This window comes from Balaenoptera ricei, chromosome 11 (genome assembly GCF_028023285.1).
Source record: "Balaenoptera ricei isolate mBalRic1 chromosome 11, mBalRic1.hap2, whole genome shotgun sequence".
NCBI classification, from domain to species: Eukaryota; Metazoa; Chordata; class Mammalia; order Artiodactyla; family Balaenopteridae; genus Balaenoptera; species Balaenoptera ricei.
In genome coordinates, this window is record NC_082649.1 from 60,444,021 (window position 1) to 60,464,418 (window position 20,398).

The 20,398-nt window shown below is 37.7% G+C and overlaps 1 protein-coding gene across 6 annotated transcripts in view; it reads right to left on the minus strand.

Moving 5' to 3' along the window:
• NKTR (natural killer cell triggering receptor) overlaps positions 1–20,398 on the minus strand; it is a 49,096-nt gene that overhangs the window by 5,367 nt on the left and 23,331 nt on the right. For 4 of the 6 annotated variants that reach the window (XM_059939324.1, XM_059939322.1, XM_059939320.1 and 1 more), the window contains 8 exons: positions 16,624–16,653; positions 15,955–16,100; positions 14,510–14,732; positions 13,920–14,075; positions 7,827–7,914; positions 7,198–7,343; positions 2,894–5,785; positions 418–513 (listed from right to left, as the gene is read on the minus strand). In XM_059939324.1, coding sequence (XP_059795307.1) covers positions 418–513; positions 2,894–5,785; positions 7,198–7,343; positions 7,827–7,914; positions 13,920–14,075; positions 14,510–14,732; positions 15,955–16,100; positions 16,624–16,653 — 3,777 coding nt within the window. Of the gene's footprint in view, positions 1–417; positions 514–2,893; positions 5,786–7,197; positions 7,344–7,826; positions 7,915–13,919; positions 14,076–14,509; positions 14,733–15,954; positions 16,101–16,623; positions 16,654–19,590; positions 19,613–20,398 lie in introns of those variants that run through there. The other 2 variants (XM_059939325.1, XM_059939326.1) reach the window with 2 other exon arrangements.

The following is a 20,398-nucleotide window of genomic DNA, read 5'->3' on the forward strand; positions in this document are numbered from 1 at the left end:
GAGGGCTGGAAGAAGCTGGGAAAACCAGAAACTTGGGGTCACCCACCATACGCACACTTCTTCCTTTGTCCTCTTTTAATAGTCCTCCTCTCCCAATATCTAACCCGAGTCAAGAGATGACTGCAGATGGAAACTTAGGTTAAAGAGGATGTACTGGGGGTTCAGGTAGCAGTCAGGGCCGCTTTTAAATATTTCTACTGCTTCTCTTGCCTCACTCTGATAAGATCCCATCTCGAGAATAGCCAGTAAGAATCCAATAGCCCTTTGAAAGAAAGAGCTAGGTGAGAAAGTAGGCCCGTCTGATATTCAGCGATGACAAGATCCTTTTCAACAGCTACCCCACTCTGCCTGTGCAGGGCAGGCCTTCAAAAGAAGACAGATGGAGACCACACAGTAGGACAGGATTCACAAGCTCACCTATGACTCTTGTAACTGCGGTAGGAACTGCTCCGGCTTCTTGTGCGGCCTCTGCTGTACCACCCTCTGCTCCGACTTCTGGAGTAGCTTCTTGATCTACAAGTAAGAGTGGGAAAAATATAAATCATGTTAACTCATTATGCTGTTAAAATTAATTACTAGTAGGGCAGGAGGGGGAAAACCCAACAAGAGGAAAGGTCTCTGGAAAGGTCTCTCACGAACTCCTCACAGCGGGTATCACAGAGACGGCTAATGAGGGTTTAAACTGAACAGAATGAAATAAAGAGAAAACAGAAAAGTCTGATACAGGTATGTTCATAGGAGCCCTATCTGTAATACCAGAAGAGGAAACAATACAAATCTCCATTAACAGTAGAATGGGTTAAAAAAAATTAACACAGATATATACTGAAATATTCTAAGGTAGGAAAATGAACTACAGCTGCATGTATCAACAGAGGTAACTCTTGGGAACATAATGTTGAGTGAAAAAGGCAAACGTAGAATATCTATACATATAAAAAAGGATTTTGTTTGAAAACAAGCAAAAGCAACATTATATATAGATAGAAACATTTATAGTAAAACTACAAAGAAAAACAACAAAATTATAATAGTTTAGAATAATGTTTAACTCTAGGAGAGAAGAGAGAAAGCAGGGTAGCATCGGGTAGGACTACATTAGGTATGTCAAAGCTCTATTTTTAAAGCTAGATACCATTTAAAATTATTTTTTATACCTTAATCATTAAAAAAATTTATACCTATTTAATATTTAATAAAACAAACAAGAAACTTAATGCAATTTTGCCCCCACCCTGCTTCCCCTAGTTTATGCCTGCCATTCAGGAACTGAACAATACCCCTGTGTATGTGCTACTCAGGTAATATCTTCATAGGTTTTATTCAGTATGTACTTATGTTCTGGAAGACAGATGCAGTTTATTTGCAAAGACACATTCTGTTCTCATAAGATCCTAGTCATTTACTCAACAAACAGTTATAAAGCGACTCTGTTAGGTGAATGAAAGATGAGTAGCAAACAGCCCCTGACTTCACTGAGTTTGCAGGCCAGAAGGGAAGTCAGGCCCACGTAAGTAACCGAAACAGGGAGGCAAAGTTTAGCTATCTCAGTCTACCACCTGTGAGCTGCCCAACTTAAGAGCAAATTTCTTAGCGTTTCTATGCCTCACTGTCTTCATTTATGAAATGAAATACCACCCACTCCAAAGGCAGGGGTAGGAAGGCAGATGAGAGTGGCCAGCATCACCAACAGCTCAGAGCTGTCGGAGCGTAAACGGTAAGTACACACCGAGCAGACAGGAGGCTGGAGTAGCTCAACAGGCACCTTCATCTAGAATATGAACCCGGAGAGAAAAGGCCAGGATTCACCAGCTCTCTGGGCCTTGCTGGGAGTCAGAGCAGGAGGAGGTAGAGACGCCAACAACTCAAGCATGGAATGGTCTGAGAGGGAATGAGGAGAGCTAGCAGAGGGCTTCTAGAAGGACTGAAGGGACTGAAAACCTGCCCTGGCACTGGCCATGCGGAAGTACCTGAAAATCTTAGTCAGCTGAGTGAGATGGGGGAGGGAAGGCACAGAATACAAACAGCAAGCAACTGAAAAGTAAATGGGAGATGGTTATTGTAGATGGTAAATGTTGGCTCCTATTTTTAAAGAAATCTGGGTAAGGGAAGAAAATGACTGATAGATAACTAGGAAGAAAAAAAGTTAAAGATTCTTACTGCATTTTAAGTTCAAGTGATGAAAGTCAAGCACAACGTAATTAAGGATATGAGTCAGAGGCAGTGAGGCAAAACCATGAAACATTTACAAGGAAAAGAAAAGAATACAAATTACTTATTAACTTCATACCACCATCACCAATTTTTTTTAGTTTTAAAAATGCTCATTCTCTGCATTAGCCAGTCTATGCTGATGACAAAAGTTAGACATAACCTGAACCCAAAATCAATCAATCAATCTTAAGATGATCATTTTTACCATTTCCGGCCCCTTGAATAAAGATCAACTAGATGCATGTCCTCGGCAGCTAACTTTGCCTCTCTGGCCCTCACCCTCCACTTGTATAAAATGGAGGGTTAGATTACTGATCTCTAAATCCTACATATTCTGTAAATGCAAGATTCCCTTCTAAGGCATCACTAACAGTAGAGAGAGCGGCCTCACTCCTTTAAAAATGGAGAACTTGCCACCTATCACGGCAACTCACTGCAATTGCCATGGAGCTTTAATTGACAGCAATAGTTATTTTACCCTGAGCCCAAATTTCTTCCCCTGAAATCTCCACTCCCTGTGTCTTCAGTCTGCTCTGTGAGTCACACAGCACAAGCTTTCTCCTTATTCCCTCCCAGATACTGGGAAATAGTGATCTTGTCCCTAACTCTGAGGTTCTTCCAAGCAAAACAATAAGAGACTCTCCTTGGGAGAAAAAAAGGAAAAGAGAATAATGCTCACCGATAAGATGAGGTGGAACTTCTCGATCGACTTCTTGAGTGACTGTAGGAGACAGACCTTGTTCTGTGCCTTGATTTGGTCTCAGATTTACTTCGAGATCTACTTGGACTCCTGGACTGGCTGTCACCATCCCGACTAGGTGTCTGCTCATCACTCGAACTCTCCTGATTTCTTGGCCTCCGGTTTAAGCGTGCTGTCTTTCTTACTTCATCAAAGAGAGACCCAGGCCGAACTTTATTTTTGCTTTTAATTTCTATTCTCAAGCCTTGTGCTTTCATTTCGGGCACAGCAGTCAGTGCCTTAACTTCCACAGCACTTGATGTCGTAGCAGATGGTGCTGCCAGGTTCCCCACACCTTGCAGGGGCTTCCACTTATTATCCATAAGGCTGGTCTGGCTTTTCTCAGCCACCTCTCTCTTCACAGTGCTTTCTACAGCAGTGGCCAAGCTGGCGGAGCTGCTGTCCTGTTTTCCCACCTCACCCACCGTTTTGCTTTCTGACATGCTGCTTTCCTGTTTTCCCAACTCTGCCTCAGGATGCTCTGTTGGCATATCCTGCTTTAGAACAATGCTTATATCCGGGGTGTCAAGCCTTGAATTTCCTAGAGGGGAAGCCCCCTCGGCCTTTGCTGGGGAACTCCTATCAGGAGTGCAAATCTCCATGTTGTCATCTGTTTGAAGCATATCCTCCACTCCGCTTGGGATGCTCTCTTCAATATGCTGAATGTTCGGGGGAGAACTGACTACATTTTCCTCAGTGTTTAAAGCTGCGGGAGACACACTGAGTTTACTATCATCTTTAGTAGGCTGATCAGTATCTGATGAAACCGTTATTGGATTATGTTTACCTGAAAGGTTGCCATCTTCACAGGGCTTCTCAGTTTGGGGAATACTTTCTTTTACGGCTTCACTGTTTTCAGAAAGTTGTTTTTTCTCTTTTGCTTCCTGAGTAACTTGTTTTTCATTAATCTCCTCCTCCTCCTCTTCACCAAATTCTAGTGGAGGCTGCCAGTGAAATGCCTGTTTTCGTTTTGGAGCCTTGTGTTTTTTATCTTTTTTCCCTTTCAATTTCTCTTTTGCTTTTTTGGTATGTTCCCTTTTAAGATGCTCCTTTGAGCTGTGTTTATGCTTGTGTGGTTTTCCTCTACTGTTTTCTGAATTGGAATAGAACCCCTCAGAATCAGAGGTTGATGACCGCTGTTTGCTTGATTTCCAGGCACTATTACCACCAGGCAGTAAAGTATTTGCTGAAGACTTAGCTGCTGGTTTGGCTTTGATGTGAATTTCACCCAACTCTGACTCCGAATCTGAAGTGGCTTCACCTTCCTCCTTATCAGAAGATGGCCGGGAATTATTTTTACTGTTTTTAGTTACATCTTGTTCAGAATTTGACTCAGAGTCCCATTTACTCCCAGCATAATTCTTCCTTTTGGGCTTACTGGCATTTCTAAAGTGATCGGAAGGACTTTCTTTCAAAGTTCTTTTTTTTGAATGAGAGCATTCCCGTTCAGGCTTAGATTTCTCTTCATCTCTGTTTTTCTCTTGTTTATTATTCATGTCCATTTGGACTTGCTTCTCTTTTTCCTGGGCTGACTGTGTAACCCGAACACTAGACTGTTCACTGTCTGAAGAATAATCTAAAGATGACCTGCTTTCACTGTACTTTCTATGACATGAAGACTTGTCTCTGCCTTTGACATATTTATTACGAAGTGTCTTTTCAGAGCTGCTGCTGTACCTTTTATTTGAGGTGTTATTTTTTTTCCCATTGGATCTAAATTTTCTCTTGGCTCGTCTTCCATCATCACTGCTAACAGAAGAGTATGAAAATGATCTACTGCACCGTGAGCGGTCACTGTATTTATTTCGTGAATGAGATCTAGATGAGGGAGACCTAGACCTTGAATGTGAACTAGCTAAACTTCGAGACCTTGTGTATGACCTGGAATAAGATCTACTCCTAGAAGATCTACTCCTTGACCTTGGTGAACTTTCTGAACTTCTATCACTGTATTTTGAATAAGCGCTCCGATCACTTTCTGAATTTTTTTCTCTTTTATGGTAGGATGATGAACTACCAGTCTCTTTAACATTTGCTAAACCATAAGTGCTTTGGATGGGCAGCAAATGGGTTGTTTTAGCTTTCATTTCCTGGATTCGTTCATAAGAGGGCTTCCAGGGCTTCTGTCCAGGCTTCCACCTTGAAGGAGGGGGGCTGTCACTCAGTGGTATTACAGGAATATTTTCCGCCACCACTGGTTGTACTAAAACATTTTCATTTTGTGTCACTGTTGCTCTTAAAGGTTCTGTTTTAACAGGTTTATTTTCACTTAACTGAGAGGCTGTTGCTCTTGGTGATTTTGATGCTGCTCTTTGGTGCCCTGACTTAGAACTAGATCTGGACTTTGATCTACTTCGAGAATGTGATGAGGATTTTGATGGAGTCCTTGATCTTGAGCTTCCTCTAGAATAAGACTGTGAGTGAGATTTTGATCTGTATGAGTCTCTGCTGGAATGGGTTGAAGAGCTCTGGTCATCCTTATCAGATTTAGACCAGTCCCTCTTGGACGAGTGATGAGATGACAATGAGGAAGAACGAGATCTCCTTTCTCTATCACATGAGGATTTCACTCTTCGGGCGGAAGATTTTAAGGATTCTATGTCAGATGGTACAATAATCCTTCTCTTCTTAGTCTGTTTGTGTCTTCTGCAATGTTTCTGCTTTTTAGCTTTCTTTTTATGCTTAACCTTTTTCTCTTTTCTGCGTTTTTTATGGTGACCATCAGAGTGTCTTGCTGTACTTAGATCTGAATAATATCCATTATAGGACCACGATCGGGATCTCTGGGACAAGCTTCTTTCATCCCATCGGCTTGAACAGGGGTCACTTAACCTATAGAAAAGGACATAATATGCATGCAATTATTTCCAAGCACGTTTTCTATGCTTTAAAATTAAAACACATTTGTTGTCAGTACAAATGCATCAGCAAAAGCTTAGTTAACAACCAAGTACTGACTCTGTCAACACTTTAAGCACACGTAGGAAGGATAAATCAACAGCTGATAGGCCTGGTCCCGACCTTGTAATTTCAAAGAGATCACTACTATCAGATCACTACTATCAGACTTACAAAAGGATTTTTTTCAGAGCCAAGCCAAGAATTTTCAAATTTGATAGGAAAATAGTTTTGAAAAGCAAACCAACTACAGCAATCACAAAAGCACTGCTGACCTACTGAATTCCTGGCTATCATCCATTCAATAACACTCTGCCTCCAGGAATAATTTCTGAGGGAGAATCAAATCAAGTTCCCAAACAATTCTGTTAATTCTCTGCAGATACAGGATAACTGCCTGAACTTTAGGCGAGGCTTCTTTTTCTTTTTTGGCTGCACGGCTTGTGGGATCTTAGTTCCCCGACCAGGGATCGAACCCGAGCACCAGCAGGGAAAACTCCCGAGTCCTAACCACTGGACCACCAGGGAATTCCCGAGAAGGAATTCCCGGGAATTCCTTAAAAACATGACTACTGTTTTTATCTCAGCCTCACAGAGGTAATCAACAATTTTCCCCTAAGGTTTTAGTTAAACTACTTAGTACAGAAATTAGGGGAAAAGTACATGAAAATAGATACAGACTTTACAATATCTCAGTGGTAATGTCAGGGCTCAAAACTGAGAGTTCTCAGTGCCACTGTGTCTACACCACTTCCACACAGCAGACGCACACCTTTTCCTCCCTCTTCTAACTTCGAACCATTCTGCTGGATGCCCACAGAGAAAAACAGAATTCTACCATGAACAATTACACACGGTCCCATTGGTATATTTTGCACTAGCTATTCTGGGGCCAGCCCCATTTCTAAAATAGATACTGCACTGTGGAGTGTCACTGAAGACAGGAGATGGATACACTTCTGAAGAAACAAAAGTCCCTGGGGTCAGAAATTAACACACACACTGGGTACAGATTTCCCTATCTACCCATTTATTCATTAGTGACTATGAGAACAGGCTAGGAAAGAATCTGCTATATAATTTTTTTTTAAAGTCCTGATTATTTCTAAAATTGAACAAGAAATCTTTAAGAAATTCAGGAGGGTTATAGTCTTGTGAGGGAAAACAGAATTTTGATTTAAGCACACCCAAAGTCAAGCAGCCCTCCTCCCATTTCACCAAGCATTCCCAAATGTATTCTCTTTGGTCACAGTCTAATTTTAAAGGTAAATATTTAGTGAAAAGTCCAGAAATATGTCTCTATCCCCTTAAGACTTAAAATATAGAGGACACAGGATTGTACTTACTTATCTCCTTTACTCCATTTTTCTCCACTAGGTGGTCTATATGCTCTTAATCTCTGCATTTCTTCTTTCCAGTGAGGAGGAGTTTCACTGCTATCATCATCATCTGATTCGGAACAGGATCTTGATCTTGGAGGTGTGTGATAGCGCTTTAAAAACAAAGTTAGGAATAACTATCTTCAAAATATCTCTTAATTGTAATCTGCTATAGGACAGAGGTAGGTATAAGACCCAATCTCTGACGCCATTCAAAGGCAATAACGACTGAAGTACCAAGAAGGTGGTATGAAGTTGTGTCAAACTAAAAAAAAATGGGAAAGCTGGAGATTCACCTGTAATCACACACAAAAATTTCCTCTTTGAAGTCCTAATGGTTATATTCATTAGCCTAGATTATTCAATATACTAACATTTCTCAGCATACTGATTATTTCACATTCACTTCATATTCAAACCCATTCCAACACTAATCTAACAGCAGTGCCTTCCCATAACTATATAGAATACAGCTAGCTCCTTGGACAGATTTTGGACTATACCTAAGATTAAAGCTAGGATTTTGCCTATAGGTAAAAACATTTTACTGCTTAAGATAAGTAATTTGAAAAAAAGTCCAGTTTTAACACACATACAATTGTGCCCCTTCCTTTAATCTTCCGTCCAGACTTTGATACAGATGGTTTCTGATCACTTACAATGGGTGTAATATCAGGAATCTTCCTGGAAAAGAAGATTGAAAATTAAAAAAAAGCAAATGCTAGGCAGTTTTCTCAGTGTTTAAATGCAGAATTTATGTTCCTATCCTACAAAAACACTTCATTTAGATTCAACACTTTTGTAGAATGAGGCACTCCACATAACCTAATTTTCTAAGCAAATCCTTTAAATACCAAAACTTAAAAAAAAAGTAACCCAACTGAGTAGAAATACACGATACTAGTATCTATCTTTTAAAGTACAGAACTACTTTCAAAAAAATCCTTTTTTAGATGTCTCTTGTCAAAACAGTAATGTTCTTAGGGAATCCTGAGGTATTGTTGACTCTAATGCTCAAGTGTTTTTTAACAGTTTTAAATTTTATTTTATATATATATTTTAAATTATTTATTTATTTATTTTATTTATCTCGGCTGTGCTGGGTATTAGTTGTGGCACGTGGATCTTTACTTGCGGCATGGGGGATCTTTTAGTTGCGGCATGCGGGCTCTTTACTTGTGGCATGCGGGCTTCCAGTTGCGGCATGCGTGTGGGATCTAGCTCCCTAACCAGGGATTGAACCCGGGTCCCCTGCACTGGGAGCACAGAGTCCTACCCACTGGACCACCAGGGAAGTTCCTTATTTTATATTTTTGATAGTTTGTTTGTCTACCCCACTTTACTATAAGCCGCCCCTCCTTCAATGCTCTGAATCTGCTACTTTATCTTATGGGTAATTCTAAGAGTACAGTTTTTATGGCAGCTACAGTCCTCCATGCCTTAGAAGTCTTTTCATACTTGAGTTTGTTTTGTATCTGTTATTATTAACATAATGGCTAGCTTTTATTGAGGACTTACTATGTGTCAGGCATTATATTAATAAGCATTTTAAACATACTTTTTTTATTGGGTAAAAATATGTAACATAAAATTGGCCATTTTAACCATTTTTAAATGTACAATTCAGTGGCATTAATTATACTCACAACGTTGTGCAACCATCACTACTATCTTTCCAAAACTTCTTCATCACCTCATCCCGAAACTCTACCTATTAAGCAATACCTCTCCATTTCCCTCATTCCCTTAGCCTCTGGTAACCTTTAATTTATGGCTGAATAACATTCCATTGTATATATATATATACACCACATTTTGTTTATCCATTCATCTGTTGGTGGACACGTGAGTTGTCTCCACGTTTTTGTTACTGTGAATAATGCTGCAATGAACCCTGGAGTACAAGTATCTGTTTGAATCTATTTTCAATTCTTTTGGATATGTACCTAGGAGTAGACATGCTGAGTTACATGGTAAATCCATGTTTAACTTTTTGAGGAACCACCAAACTGTTTTCCACAGCAGCTGCATCATTTTAGGCTCCTCCTAGCAATATATGAGGATTCCAATTTTCTCCACATCCTCACCAACACTAGTTTTTTGGGGTTTTGTTTTAAATTACAGCCGTCCTAGTAGGTGAGACACAGTATCTCACTGTGGGTCTGATTTGCATTTTCCTAATGACTAATGATATTAAGTATCTTTTCACATGTTTGTTCCCCATTTGTATATCTTCTTTGGAGAAATGTCTATTCAAGTGCTTTGCCCATTTTTAAACTGAGTTGTCTTTTTGTTGATATTGCTCATGCTTTTGGTGTCAAATATAAGAATCCACTGCTGAACCTAAGTTCATGAAGGTTTACCCCTATGTTTTCTTCTAAGAGTTTTATGGTTTTAGTTCTTATATTTAGGTCGTTGACCCATTCTGAGTTAATGTTTGCATATGATGTGAGGTAGGGTCCAACCTCATTCTTTTGCATGTGGAAATCCAGGTGTCTCAGCACCATTTATTGAAGAGACTATTCTTTCTCCATGGAATGGACTTTGCACCCTTATCTAAAATATAATGGCCATGCAAAGTTTGAATCTCAGCATCAAAAATTAGAATTTTTATCATCTTGGGCCAGTTATTTGCTCTTTGAGCTTCAGCTTTCACACTTGTAAAACAGAGATAACACTTCAATTTACCTCATAGGGTTTTATACGAATTAAAGAGATAATGTATGAAAAACTGTTAGTTCAGTGCTTTGCATATAGTAAGGGCTTCCCCCCAGAGCAGGGTTCTCAAACTCAAATGCTGACAGGCAGGTAATGTAAATCAGTGAAGTGGACACAATAGAATAGTTCACTTTCCACTTGATTATTCTTCCACTTGAAGAATAACAGTTCAAGCCCAGTGGTACACTTCAACTTCTCTTGGTCAGGAGACAGCAGAGATTGATATGAATAGGGACAGCACTCTGAGTAGCCACTAATTTTTGCCTTGCAGTGAAATAGAACCAATGTTTTAGAGGATTCTTCAATTTCTCAAGAGAAGACAAAAATCTGAATTTTTGTATGAGTCAACAATGTTTGAGCCAGTATTTGAGCCAATGGTGACTCCGGACACCTGGGAGCCAATTTTTAAAAATAAAACAATAATATGAAGGATAAATAACATAGGTCTATACTCCAATGTTTTCATGATCCACCACCAGTTTTCTCTTCTGCTACAGAGGCTCTTGGACCATGAGTAGGTCCCATATTTCAGGGTCTGAACCTCAATCATGGGGGACCAGATATTGGATGTTCTCAGTGTGTCCACTATGCCCATCCTCTCAGAGACTTACACTGCTCACCTAATCCACATGCCATTGAGGTACTAACCAGAGGTCAATATAATAAATGACACTGGGAAAAAAAAAAATCTAATGGCCATAGATGTATGGGTTTCTTTCTGGACTCTCAATTCTATTCCATTGGTCTCTGTGGTGTCTATCCTTATGCCAGCACCACACTATTTTTTTTTTTGAATTTTATTTTATTTTTTTACACAGCAGGTTCTTATTAGATACCACACTATTTTGATGACTGCAGCTTTGTAGTAAATTTTGAAATCAGGACATATGAGTCCTCCAACTTTGTCTTTCTCCCTCAAGATTGTTTTGGCTATTTGGGACACCTTGCAATTCTATACGAACTTGGACATTGACTTTTCCATTTCTGCAAAGTCTACTGGAATTTGACTGAACCCATAGCTCACTTTGAGTAGTACTGACATCTTAATATTAAGCCTTGCAATCCATGAACATAGAATGTCTTTCCACTTATTTAGGTTTTAATTTCTTTCAGCAGTATTTTAGATATATACCTATAGTTTTCATTGTACAAGTCTTTCACCTCCTTGATTTAATTTATTCCTAAGTATTTTATTCTTTTAGATGTTATTTTATGGAATTACTTTCTTAATTTCCTTTTCAGATTGTTCAGTGCTGGTTGTTAATAAGTGTTTTAGAGGCATTAGTTCATTTAATTCTCATAACGACACTATGAGGTATGTACTATTATCATCTCCATTTTAAAGACAAAGAATTTTAAGATTAAGAGGTTAAAAATGTTGCCCAAGGTCACGGAAAGAAATGAAACTTGACTCTTATAACCATTTTATAGGGTTTTCCCGATCAGGAATCTGGCTCCAGATAAACATACAATATTACTATAAGAAAACCCTGAGTAAAAAGTATATTATAGTCTCTTCAGTCATTTCATATTCATGACATCATCTGATTCTCACAATGAGAGATGTAATAGGGACTCTTGGCAGGCAATTGTTAACCTCGTTTTCCTCATGAAGAACAAAAGCACTGAACCAAATGACTTGCCTATTAAGTGTTCGGCACAAATTAATGTTCACCTGGGAACCTTTTAGATGCTGATCCAATGCTGCCACCCTCTATCTCCTCCCCACAACATTCTGATTTAATCTGCTGTATGGCCCAGAAACTGGTATTTTTAAAAGCTTGCCGAATTACTCTGAAGTGCAGCTGAAGATGAGAAAAAATGAATTAGAGCAAGTGTGGAACCCAGCTTTCGCTAAGTGAATTATAAGTGATAATGAGCTTAACTGCTGGTAAATTCAATAAGGTGGCAAGCTCACTAAGGTTGACAGCCCATTTCTTATCCTTGCATACCTTGCATTCTTAGCACACAATTCTAGCTCCCAAACAACTGATCAAATCTCAAACATTCTAATGAAATAGATCAACTTGCTATCTTTGTATGACAAAACTACCTGCCAATTATGATTTAAAATAATTCTGCAGAATATAACTTCCAAAGATGTTATGTAACCAAAGAAGAGTGATGACCAAATAAACTTACCAGCAATATTCAACCATAAATACAAGACACTGGTATAAACTACTTTAAAAATATCAGATAACAGGGGTCGGCAAACTTTTTCTTAAGAAAAGAGTCCAAGAGTAAATATTTTAGGATTTTTAGGCCAAGAAGAAAATTAAGATAACTATGTAACAAAAAGAAAACAAGTTTTCACAAATGTTTTATCAATGAAATTCGAAAGTATCATTTTTTGTGACACAGATCTACTAATGAGAGGAGTGGAATTCTTTTTTAGGGAGAATAACATTTCACTTCATTTAATTAGGGTTCAGTATCCCCTATCAAAGCAGATAATGTTAATACTGTTCTTCTGGTAATGCTGATCTGTAATGAGATTTTTACATACTCCATCTCTGAAAATATCTTTCCACACAGATGGATTTTATGTGTAGCACCTGAAATACTGGAGAGTTATAACTGCATCACTGTGATGTGTAGTGCACTGAATAGCATGTAAAGTGATGAGAGCACCACATACAAACTCTCTGCAACTCCTTGATTCTGCTGCTGTAACACAAAAACAGCCCAAGAAAAACAGTGAACAAATGGATGTGGCTGTGTCCCAGTAAAACTTTATTTATGGACACTGAAACTTGGATTTCATGTAATTTTCATATGTCACAAAATATTATTCTTTTGATTTTTTTCCACAAACATTTAAAAACATAAAAACCACATTTAGCTCATGGGCTGTACAAAACCAGGCAACAGGCCGAATTTAGCCGATGGATGACTATAGTTTGCCAACCCCCGCTAGATGACACTAAAACTGACCTTTCAAGTTTCCTACTTTCCGAAAACCAAATGGATTTGATCAATGAATGGTGTCTTATATTTTCGGAAAGAAGGATCCCACTAAAATTTGTTCACAATGAATGGTGTCTTATATTTTCAGAAAGAAGGATCCCACTAAAATTTGTTCACAATATATTATATTATATATAATAATAATATAATTAACAGCAAAACTACTGATACCTTACAAAGCTCACTAAAAAGGTTTACACAACTGTCATAAAGAGAACATTCAATTTTTAAAAATGAAAACATCAGTATGTTAAGCTATTAGTTCAAAGATACATCCCACTTCATAATAGCTTTTTAAAATGAGAAAATACAGAATTTAAAATATCTAATGAACGAAACAATAACCACATGTAGAGACTTGATCGTGAACAGGGACATGTGCATAACTTCTCAGGCTTCAGTATTAACTCTTCATAGGAAACTTGTCAATTACACCAACCACTTTATGGTATTTCTATTCATACATTTCCCTTAACAATTCTAAACTTGAGTCTAACACACAAAATACATTAATTACTATTTTTGGAGACCAAATCTAAAGCTACATGTTAGCTTTTCCAGTATAGAGGATTTATCACTGAGCAAGTTAACAACTGTAACATATGGGACTAAATTTTATCCCCAGTCATCACGCAATAATTTTGCACTATAAACTGGAGTATGTTTTATCACTCGATTGGATCCAAAGAGTTCAATTAACCCTCTGTTTTGACAACCAAAATCTCACCTCTAATGAAAGGCCAAATAAATGAGATTGGTAATGAAATCTTTCCAGATCTCCACTAAGAACTTCTCCCCGATCAACTTGCCAAACCCCCTCTTTCTACTAGCAGAATATGAATTTTGAAAGGTAGGGTACATGTCATTTACGAATCCAATATCTCCCCCAGTATATTTCAAAGTGCTCTATGGGTCACGCTCAATAAATGAGTGTGGACCTGCAATGAGCTGACAGAATCACCAGTCAGAGAAATGAAAACATGTAAGTTAATCATCCTTACGGTTCAGGTTCCACCGTGACAAGAGGCATATCTCTTCTTAGTAAAAACCGGTTCTCGGGCACTGGAGGAATCTCTTCTGGGCGCACCACAGGTTTTTCCCTTTTAGCATTTGAATCGATACACCTTTTTTCATTGGTATCACTCCTCTCAGAGTGACTTAGAGAGAACAAACCGAATCACCAATTAAGATGTGTAATGTCTGCATTTTATAATAATATTAAATAATATAATAATATAATTAACAGCAAAACTACTGATACCTTACAAAGCTCACTAAAAAGGTTTACACAACTGTCATAAAGAGAACATATAAAACATCAATGCAGTGAAAAAGCCACAGTACTAAAATTCTGGTAAGAATTGCCAAATGATCCTTTTTTCTTTCAGGGATTATTTTCACCTGCAAACGCATAACTCTTTGATATGAAACATCTGTGCTACCCTTGATTTGCTAGATTTCAATTTAAAGTCCACAAAATGCTATCCTTTTCAACAATAGGTAACAAAGCTAAGTTTACAGAATCACACATACTTTCCCCATTCCAGGTGTTTGTTTTTTAGGTAAGACTACCTTGCTGTTTCACACTTACCCTTTTGGGCTTATTATATGTTTATTCCTTGGCTCTTCTGAACTGCTTGCTTCCTTTCGTCTCTTTTTAGAATGTTTAACTTTTGGCCTCCTCTTATGTTTCCTTCTTCTGCTTCTCTCATGTTCAATTTCACTTTCTGAGGATGATTCTGAAGAGGAAGAGGAATTGGAAGAGGAATCCGAGACTTCTGAATGAGTTGGTTTCTTCCTTTTTTTCTCAAAAACTTTTAAGAAATATGAACAAAAATATTAGTACTGGACTTCAGTGCCTATGTTTCAGAGTAAAAAACATGATTACCAAGTATTGTAAAACATGTTTTGTATAAAGAAAACTAAAAACAAAATTTATTTATTCTTTTTTTAATTTTAATTTTTTTAAACATCTTTATTAGAGTATAATTGCTTTACAATGAATGGTGTGTCAGTTTCTGCTTTATAACGAAGTGAATCAGTTATACATATACATATGTCCCCATATCTCTTCCCTCTTGCATCTCCCTCCCTCCCACCCTCCCTATCCCACCCCTCTACGTGGTCACAAAGCACCGAACTGATCTCCCTGTGCTATGCGGCTGCTTCCCACTAGCTATCTATTTTACATAAAAACAAAATTTAAATAAACTTTTTTTTCAAGTTGATAATACAATTTGCTGGTGAGATTGTAAGGTAACAAAGCCTTCATGAAGTCTATATTCTAGTTGGGTCAGAGAAGAAAATAAGCAACTATATAATATGACAAATGATAAATGCTAAAAGAAGGGGGAAGTAAAGGCAGGGTAAAGGGAACAGGGAAAGTCGAGGTAATTTAAGATAACATTTGAGCAGAGACCTGAAGGAAGTGAGGGAGGGGGTCACGCAGGTATCTGAACGAAGAGTATTCCAGAGAGAAGGAACAGCCAGCACAAAGTCCCTGAGTGCTTGGCATGTCTGAATAAAGGTCAGCGTGGCTGGCAAGACAATGAATCACGGGAAAGAGAGATTAGAGAAACAGCAGAAAGCCAGAATCCCTTACAGACCATTGTAAAGACTTTAGCTTTGGCTGATGGAGAGGGGGCCCTTGGAGAAGATGGCTCTGGTTGCTGCTGAGGACTGTAGAGGGTCAAGAGTGTAAGCAAGGAGACCAGTCAGGAAGCTATCATTGCTGAGAAAAGATTACAGAGGAGCAAGGACAGAGGCAAAGTGAACAGTAATGAGGCTATTGCTATCTTGTAAAAGATACCTGGGTTTGGACCACGCTGACAGCAGGGTAAGTAAAAAGAAAAGGTCAGATTTGAAAAGATTCCCTGATGGGTTGGATACAGGGTATGATATAGAGGCATTAGGGCTATTGCTATACTACTCGTAGGAGTTTCTTCCGCTACTGAAATCTAGGAGGTATCTTTAAGTTACAGTCTTCAACATGTGTTACCTGTATCCTAGCTCCCTCTACCCCCAAAACACTCTTACCGTCTTTTGTCGACTTCGTGGCAAGCACCCCACAGTCAATAACTCGCACATCTGCATAAGGTCTACTTGCAGCATCAGTTTTCAGATTTTCAATTTGTTCGATTACTTCAAAACCGGAAATAACTAGTCCAAAGACAACATGTACCCTGTTACAATACAAATTGAAGAAAAAATTGTTTTGACGATAATTAAGCCATGAGCAGTAATCAAGACAACTGTTATCAATGACATAGCCACAGACCTGAAAATAAGAGCGAAGTGTTTGATGTATGAAGCAACTAGAAGGGAATGAGAACTTCTGCTTCATAAAAGGAAAAAAAAAAATCTCAAACTGGGCCTTAGTTTTCTGCCTTAAAAACAATGGTTCTTAACTATTTTAGAGTAAAGAGTCTGATAACAATCAGATTGCACTTGATACTCAGACACCATCCTTACAGGGCCACTCAAGAGCGCATGCCTGAGAAGTTCACCCATGAGCCCACGCAAAGACCCCTTCAGTGACATGAGAGGTCTCAAGACCACTGCACCCTGTGATCCTTAGGAAGAGCTCGGCTATGAGAGATTAACCCAGAGATCAAGAGCACCCCCTTGAGGGTTCACCCATGGTCTAATCTGTCTTGGATTGGCCACCCAAACACCTCTCCAAGATAAAAAGAACATAACTCTTACCCATCCAGGTGTGGAGCAGGCTTTGTGGTACTGTGTAACAAACATCAACATAAAGAAGATGGCAAAAACCAGGTGTTCAGGTGAACAGAGCAGAAGGGTTTAAATCACAGCATGTAGAGAACAAAGAGGTAAAGATAAAAAGATAGGGGAAAAAGTTAAACATGATACACACCTGAACTTAATAAGCTTTTAAAAACAGCAACAATAGTCATTTTACTGATTTAAAAAAAAACCCTCAAGATTATAATGAATTACAAACTCATATCTCTCTCCAACATGAAGACTATATATGTATACATATATGTGATATAGGTTTGAAATACACAGCATAAATATACATTAAAATTAAAGTTATTCTCAAATCCAAAACAACGACAACAAAAACAAAAACAAACTCAAAATTTATCAAGATAATTAAACAAGAATAAAAAACACCTAGCCATTTGTTTATGGAAAGAAGTGTGACCAACACTTAACACTTGCCCCACATACTTAAATGAATTTTTCTATTCATTATTTTTCATACTGAGTTAGTCTGCATCTTTTAGGCAGGCAGATGGAGGCAGGTCTCAGGAGTCCTGTTTTCAGAACTTCCTGCCCCTCTTCCTTCACCTAAGGTGACCCTCTGCCACTCACAGCAACTCTGAAAATGCAGTAGGGAGCAAACCTTCAATCTGCCAACACTCTGACAGCAAACTAAGTAATCATGGCATCATAGACACTTTAAATTTCCATGGCCCAGAAAACACCCAACCGGCTGCTTCTATAGTCACAAACTGGCAGTCATTCTTGGGAAGTCTATGGGGTATATTTGGTTAAGATGTTTTGAACCCAAGCTAGTTTTCCCATAACACTTTCACAGATCTTCAGATTACGTGAATTACAGTGGGAAAAAATTCAAAAGCAGATAACTAGACTCAGAAGTATCTATCACAAACATCTTAGTTTATAAGAAAGAGAAATAGTATTTGAGAGAAAGGTCACTGGATTATCAGGCCATGTTAAGGCAGTCAATTGTACTAGAAGCTCCCTTACCAATTTTTATACTCATTTTAAGGCAATTCTAAGAAACGTAAGTCAGTAAAACACAATTTTAACCTTCACAACAATGTTAAAAATCATTATTCTACCAGGAAATGTAACACTTATACTTACATTAAGAATATTCAGTTCTGTAAAAGCACTACAGAATTTAGTTTTAAAAAATTAAAATATCAACTCAAGAAGTGCCAGAATTTTAAAGGGAATCTTGAGTTTTAAAACCACTAGTCTCAAATTTTCCTTAGATGATTGAGAAGTGGTAGTTTAAGCCAATGTAACAATAAAAATGAATAAAAACAGGCAGAAGAAAGAAAGAAGAAAAAGAAAATCTCGCGAACTGGTGAGTCACTGATGCTTAAATCATGAAACTAGCATCCCAAAATTACCTTGGACAAGAACTTTAAGATAGAATTGTGCTTCCCATAATTAAAAAACTTTACCAAGCACAGTAAAGATAGTAAGAAATTAGTACATACGCTAGACAGTGATTCCACTGTATGAAAGATGGAAAGAGGTAAAAATTTTAAAGGTAAAAATGTTCTACAATATAAGGGATCAAGGGTCTCAAACATGCAGTAGTGAAAACAATGATTTATTGATTAGATATATTCCTCTTCCTTGGTCCTTTCTCTCACAATTCTCAGATATTCTGGTAACGGGGAAAAGCCTACAGATCGTCTTAAAACACAAACAACCCAATTCAATTTGCATCCTGGCTAACAGGAGTGCTATGAAAACCACCTCAGAGCAAACCTTTGGAGCAAACAGTGAGATTAAAACATCTGAGCTAACTGCAGTGATGGAGGAACATAATACTTGAAACTCAATTTGAGGATAGAACCTTTATGGACAGATTCAAGTTTTGTTTTTAATTCAAATGAAAACTGAAGACAAACTTGGTCCTTTAGTGCAGTAGTGAAGAAAACAAATGAAGACAAGAGCAATTCTTTCAAGGACAAATTTCACCTGGCCAACTGTGCCTAAACTGGTGGGAATAATTAAGTCCATTACTCACATCTGCAATTCAGGATGCAGAAGTACAAATTTATGCTTTAATAGGGTTAGACTACATAATAAGAATACTGAAAGTATCTTAACAAAAGCCCCCTGGGGTTCTCAGCCCACACTCTAAGAGTAGAAATTCCAATGTAAAGCAAGCTTGCTGGCACTGGGCTGATGGGCAGGGGGAAATGATATGCTCGGTCCAAGCCATTCAATTCTACTAAAATGGGCAAAGAGATCTCATCCCGCCAACTCTTAATTGTACTGATGTTTCAAAACTATACAGCTGTAAAGACCCAGGGAGTGGTAACATATGCTCGGTAAGTTAAGACCTTAAGGCCAGAGACTATCATAAATATGTAAGTTTATACATGCTTATGAAAACATACCTAAAGGAGAAACAACCACAAGAACATTTTAAATTAGAAAAGCTTTCAATATTTTCACATTTCCATTTTCTCCTGTCACTCAAACACTGATTTTCTAGTTTCCCTCACCTATGAATCTGCTTTAAAAATATATGCACAAGGGTTCATTTAAACCTTGTAAATCTTAGAAACTGAAAAGTATCACTGTTACTCCAAAAAACAATCTATATATTATTTTTTTACCATTATCAAAGCAGCTTTCGGCCTTATACAGAAATTAACAGTTCTGTACTGAAATGAGATCTAAACCATTATATACAATATAACCCACCCCCCAAGATGTGTGGAAACTTGGTGGTAACAAGCCACTGAAATTAAAATTATACTTCCCAGGATTAACCATGAACAATAAAACACACTTGTTTTACATGTACTGCTGCCACAGATCAAGCAGAAAGTTTTTTTTCTTAAAATGGTTCAATGCACATAACAATAGGATTAAAGAGATAAAGGCAAAGAAAGAAAAAGAGAGAGCCTTAGAGTAATGAGACATTACCTTTGGAGCGCACGGTGTAACACTCTTTCTGTAAATTTTACACAAAAATGGCAAGAAATAAATTGTAATACACTTTTAAGACAAGACTGAATCTATGTTTTAATATCAATATAACTTTGAAATTAAATACTTTCAAGTTTTATGCAAAGCAAGAAAGCTTTTAAAAAAGGAGGGCTCTAAATTTTCTTTCACATAGGATATGTATGTAGAGATGAATTATGTTTAAGAAAAGCATTGTGGTTGAAGTGGGAATCTGCTCAGGTCCCTAATATTGTAACACCAGAGTGTGAATAATAGCTAGAAACAAAACATTATATATTGCTTTACAAATCACAGAAACTGGCTAAGTCATCAACTAACATCCTTCTCAAAAAGAGAATAATGTATCCTGAATACATACATAAATAAAAAATCTGAATGCCCAGGAGCAGTTACTAGCAGGAGAAATCAAAAATTTCAATGGAAAGAACTGAGTTAAGAGACTTAAAACAAAATTTCAGGGAACTTTTTTTACTAATTCACTTCAAACAATTAAAGTACCTTTCATGTTTCTACATTTGAAAGCTTTTTTGGTCACACATCAAAACAGACTACCATCAGGAGTTAATGACCAAATGTTTAGACTGTAGTTTCTGTTCACTGCCATTACATACACTCTTATAGTTGTTAAGGAACTGAAAATAATAATAATAATAATAATAATAATAAAGCATACCTAGAATTTTAAGGATCTTCTCAAAGGATAAAAAGGCAAGAGAGGTATAAGAAAAAGTATGCTGTCAAATCTTGGCCACAGTACTTTCTTTTC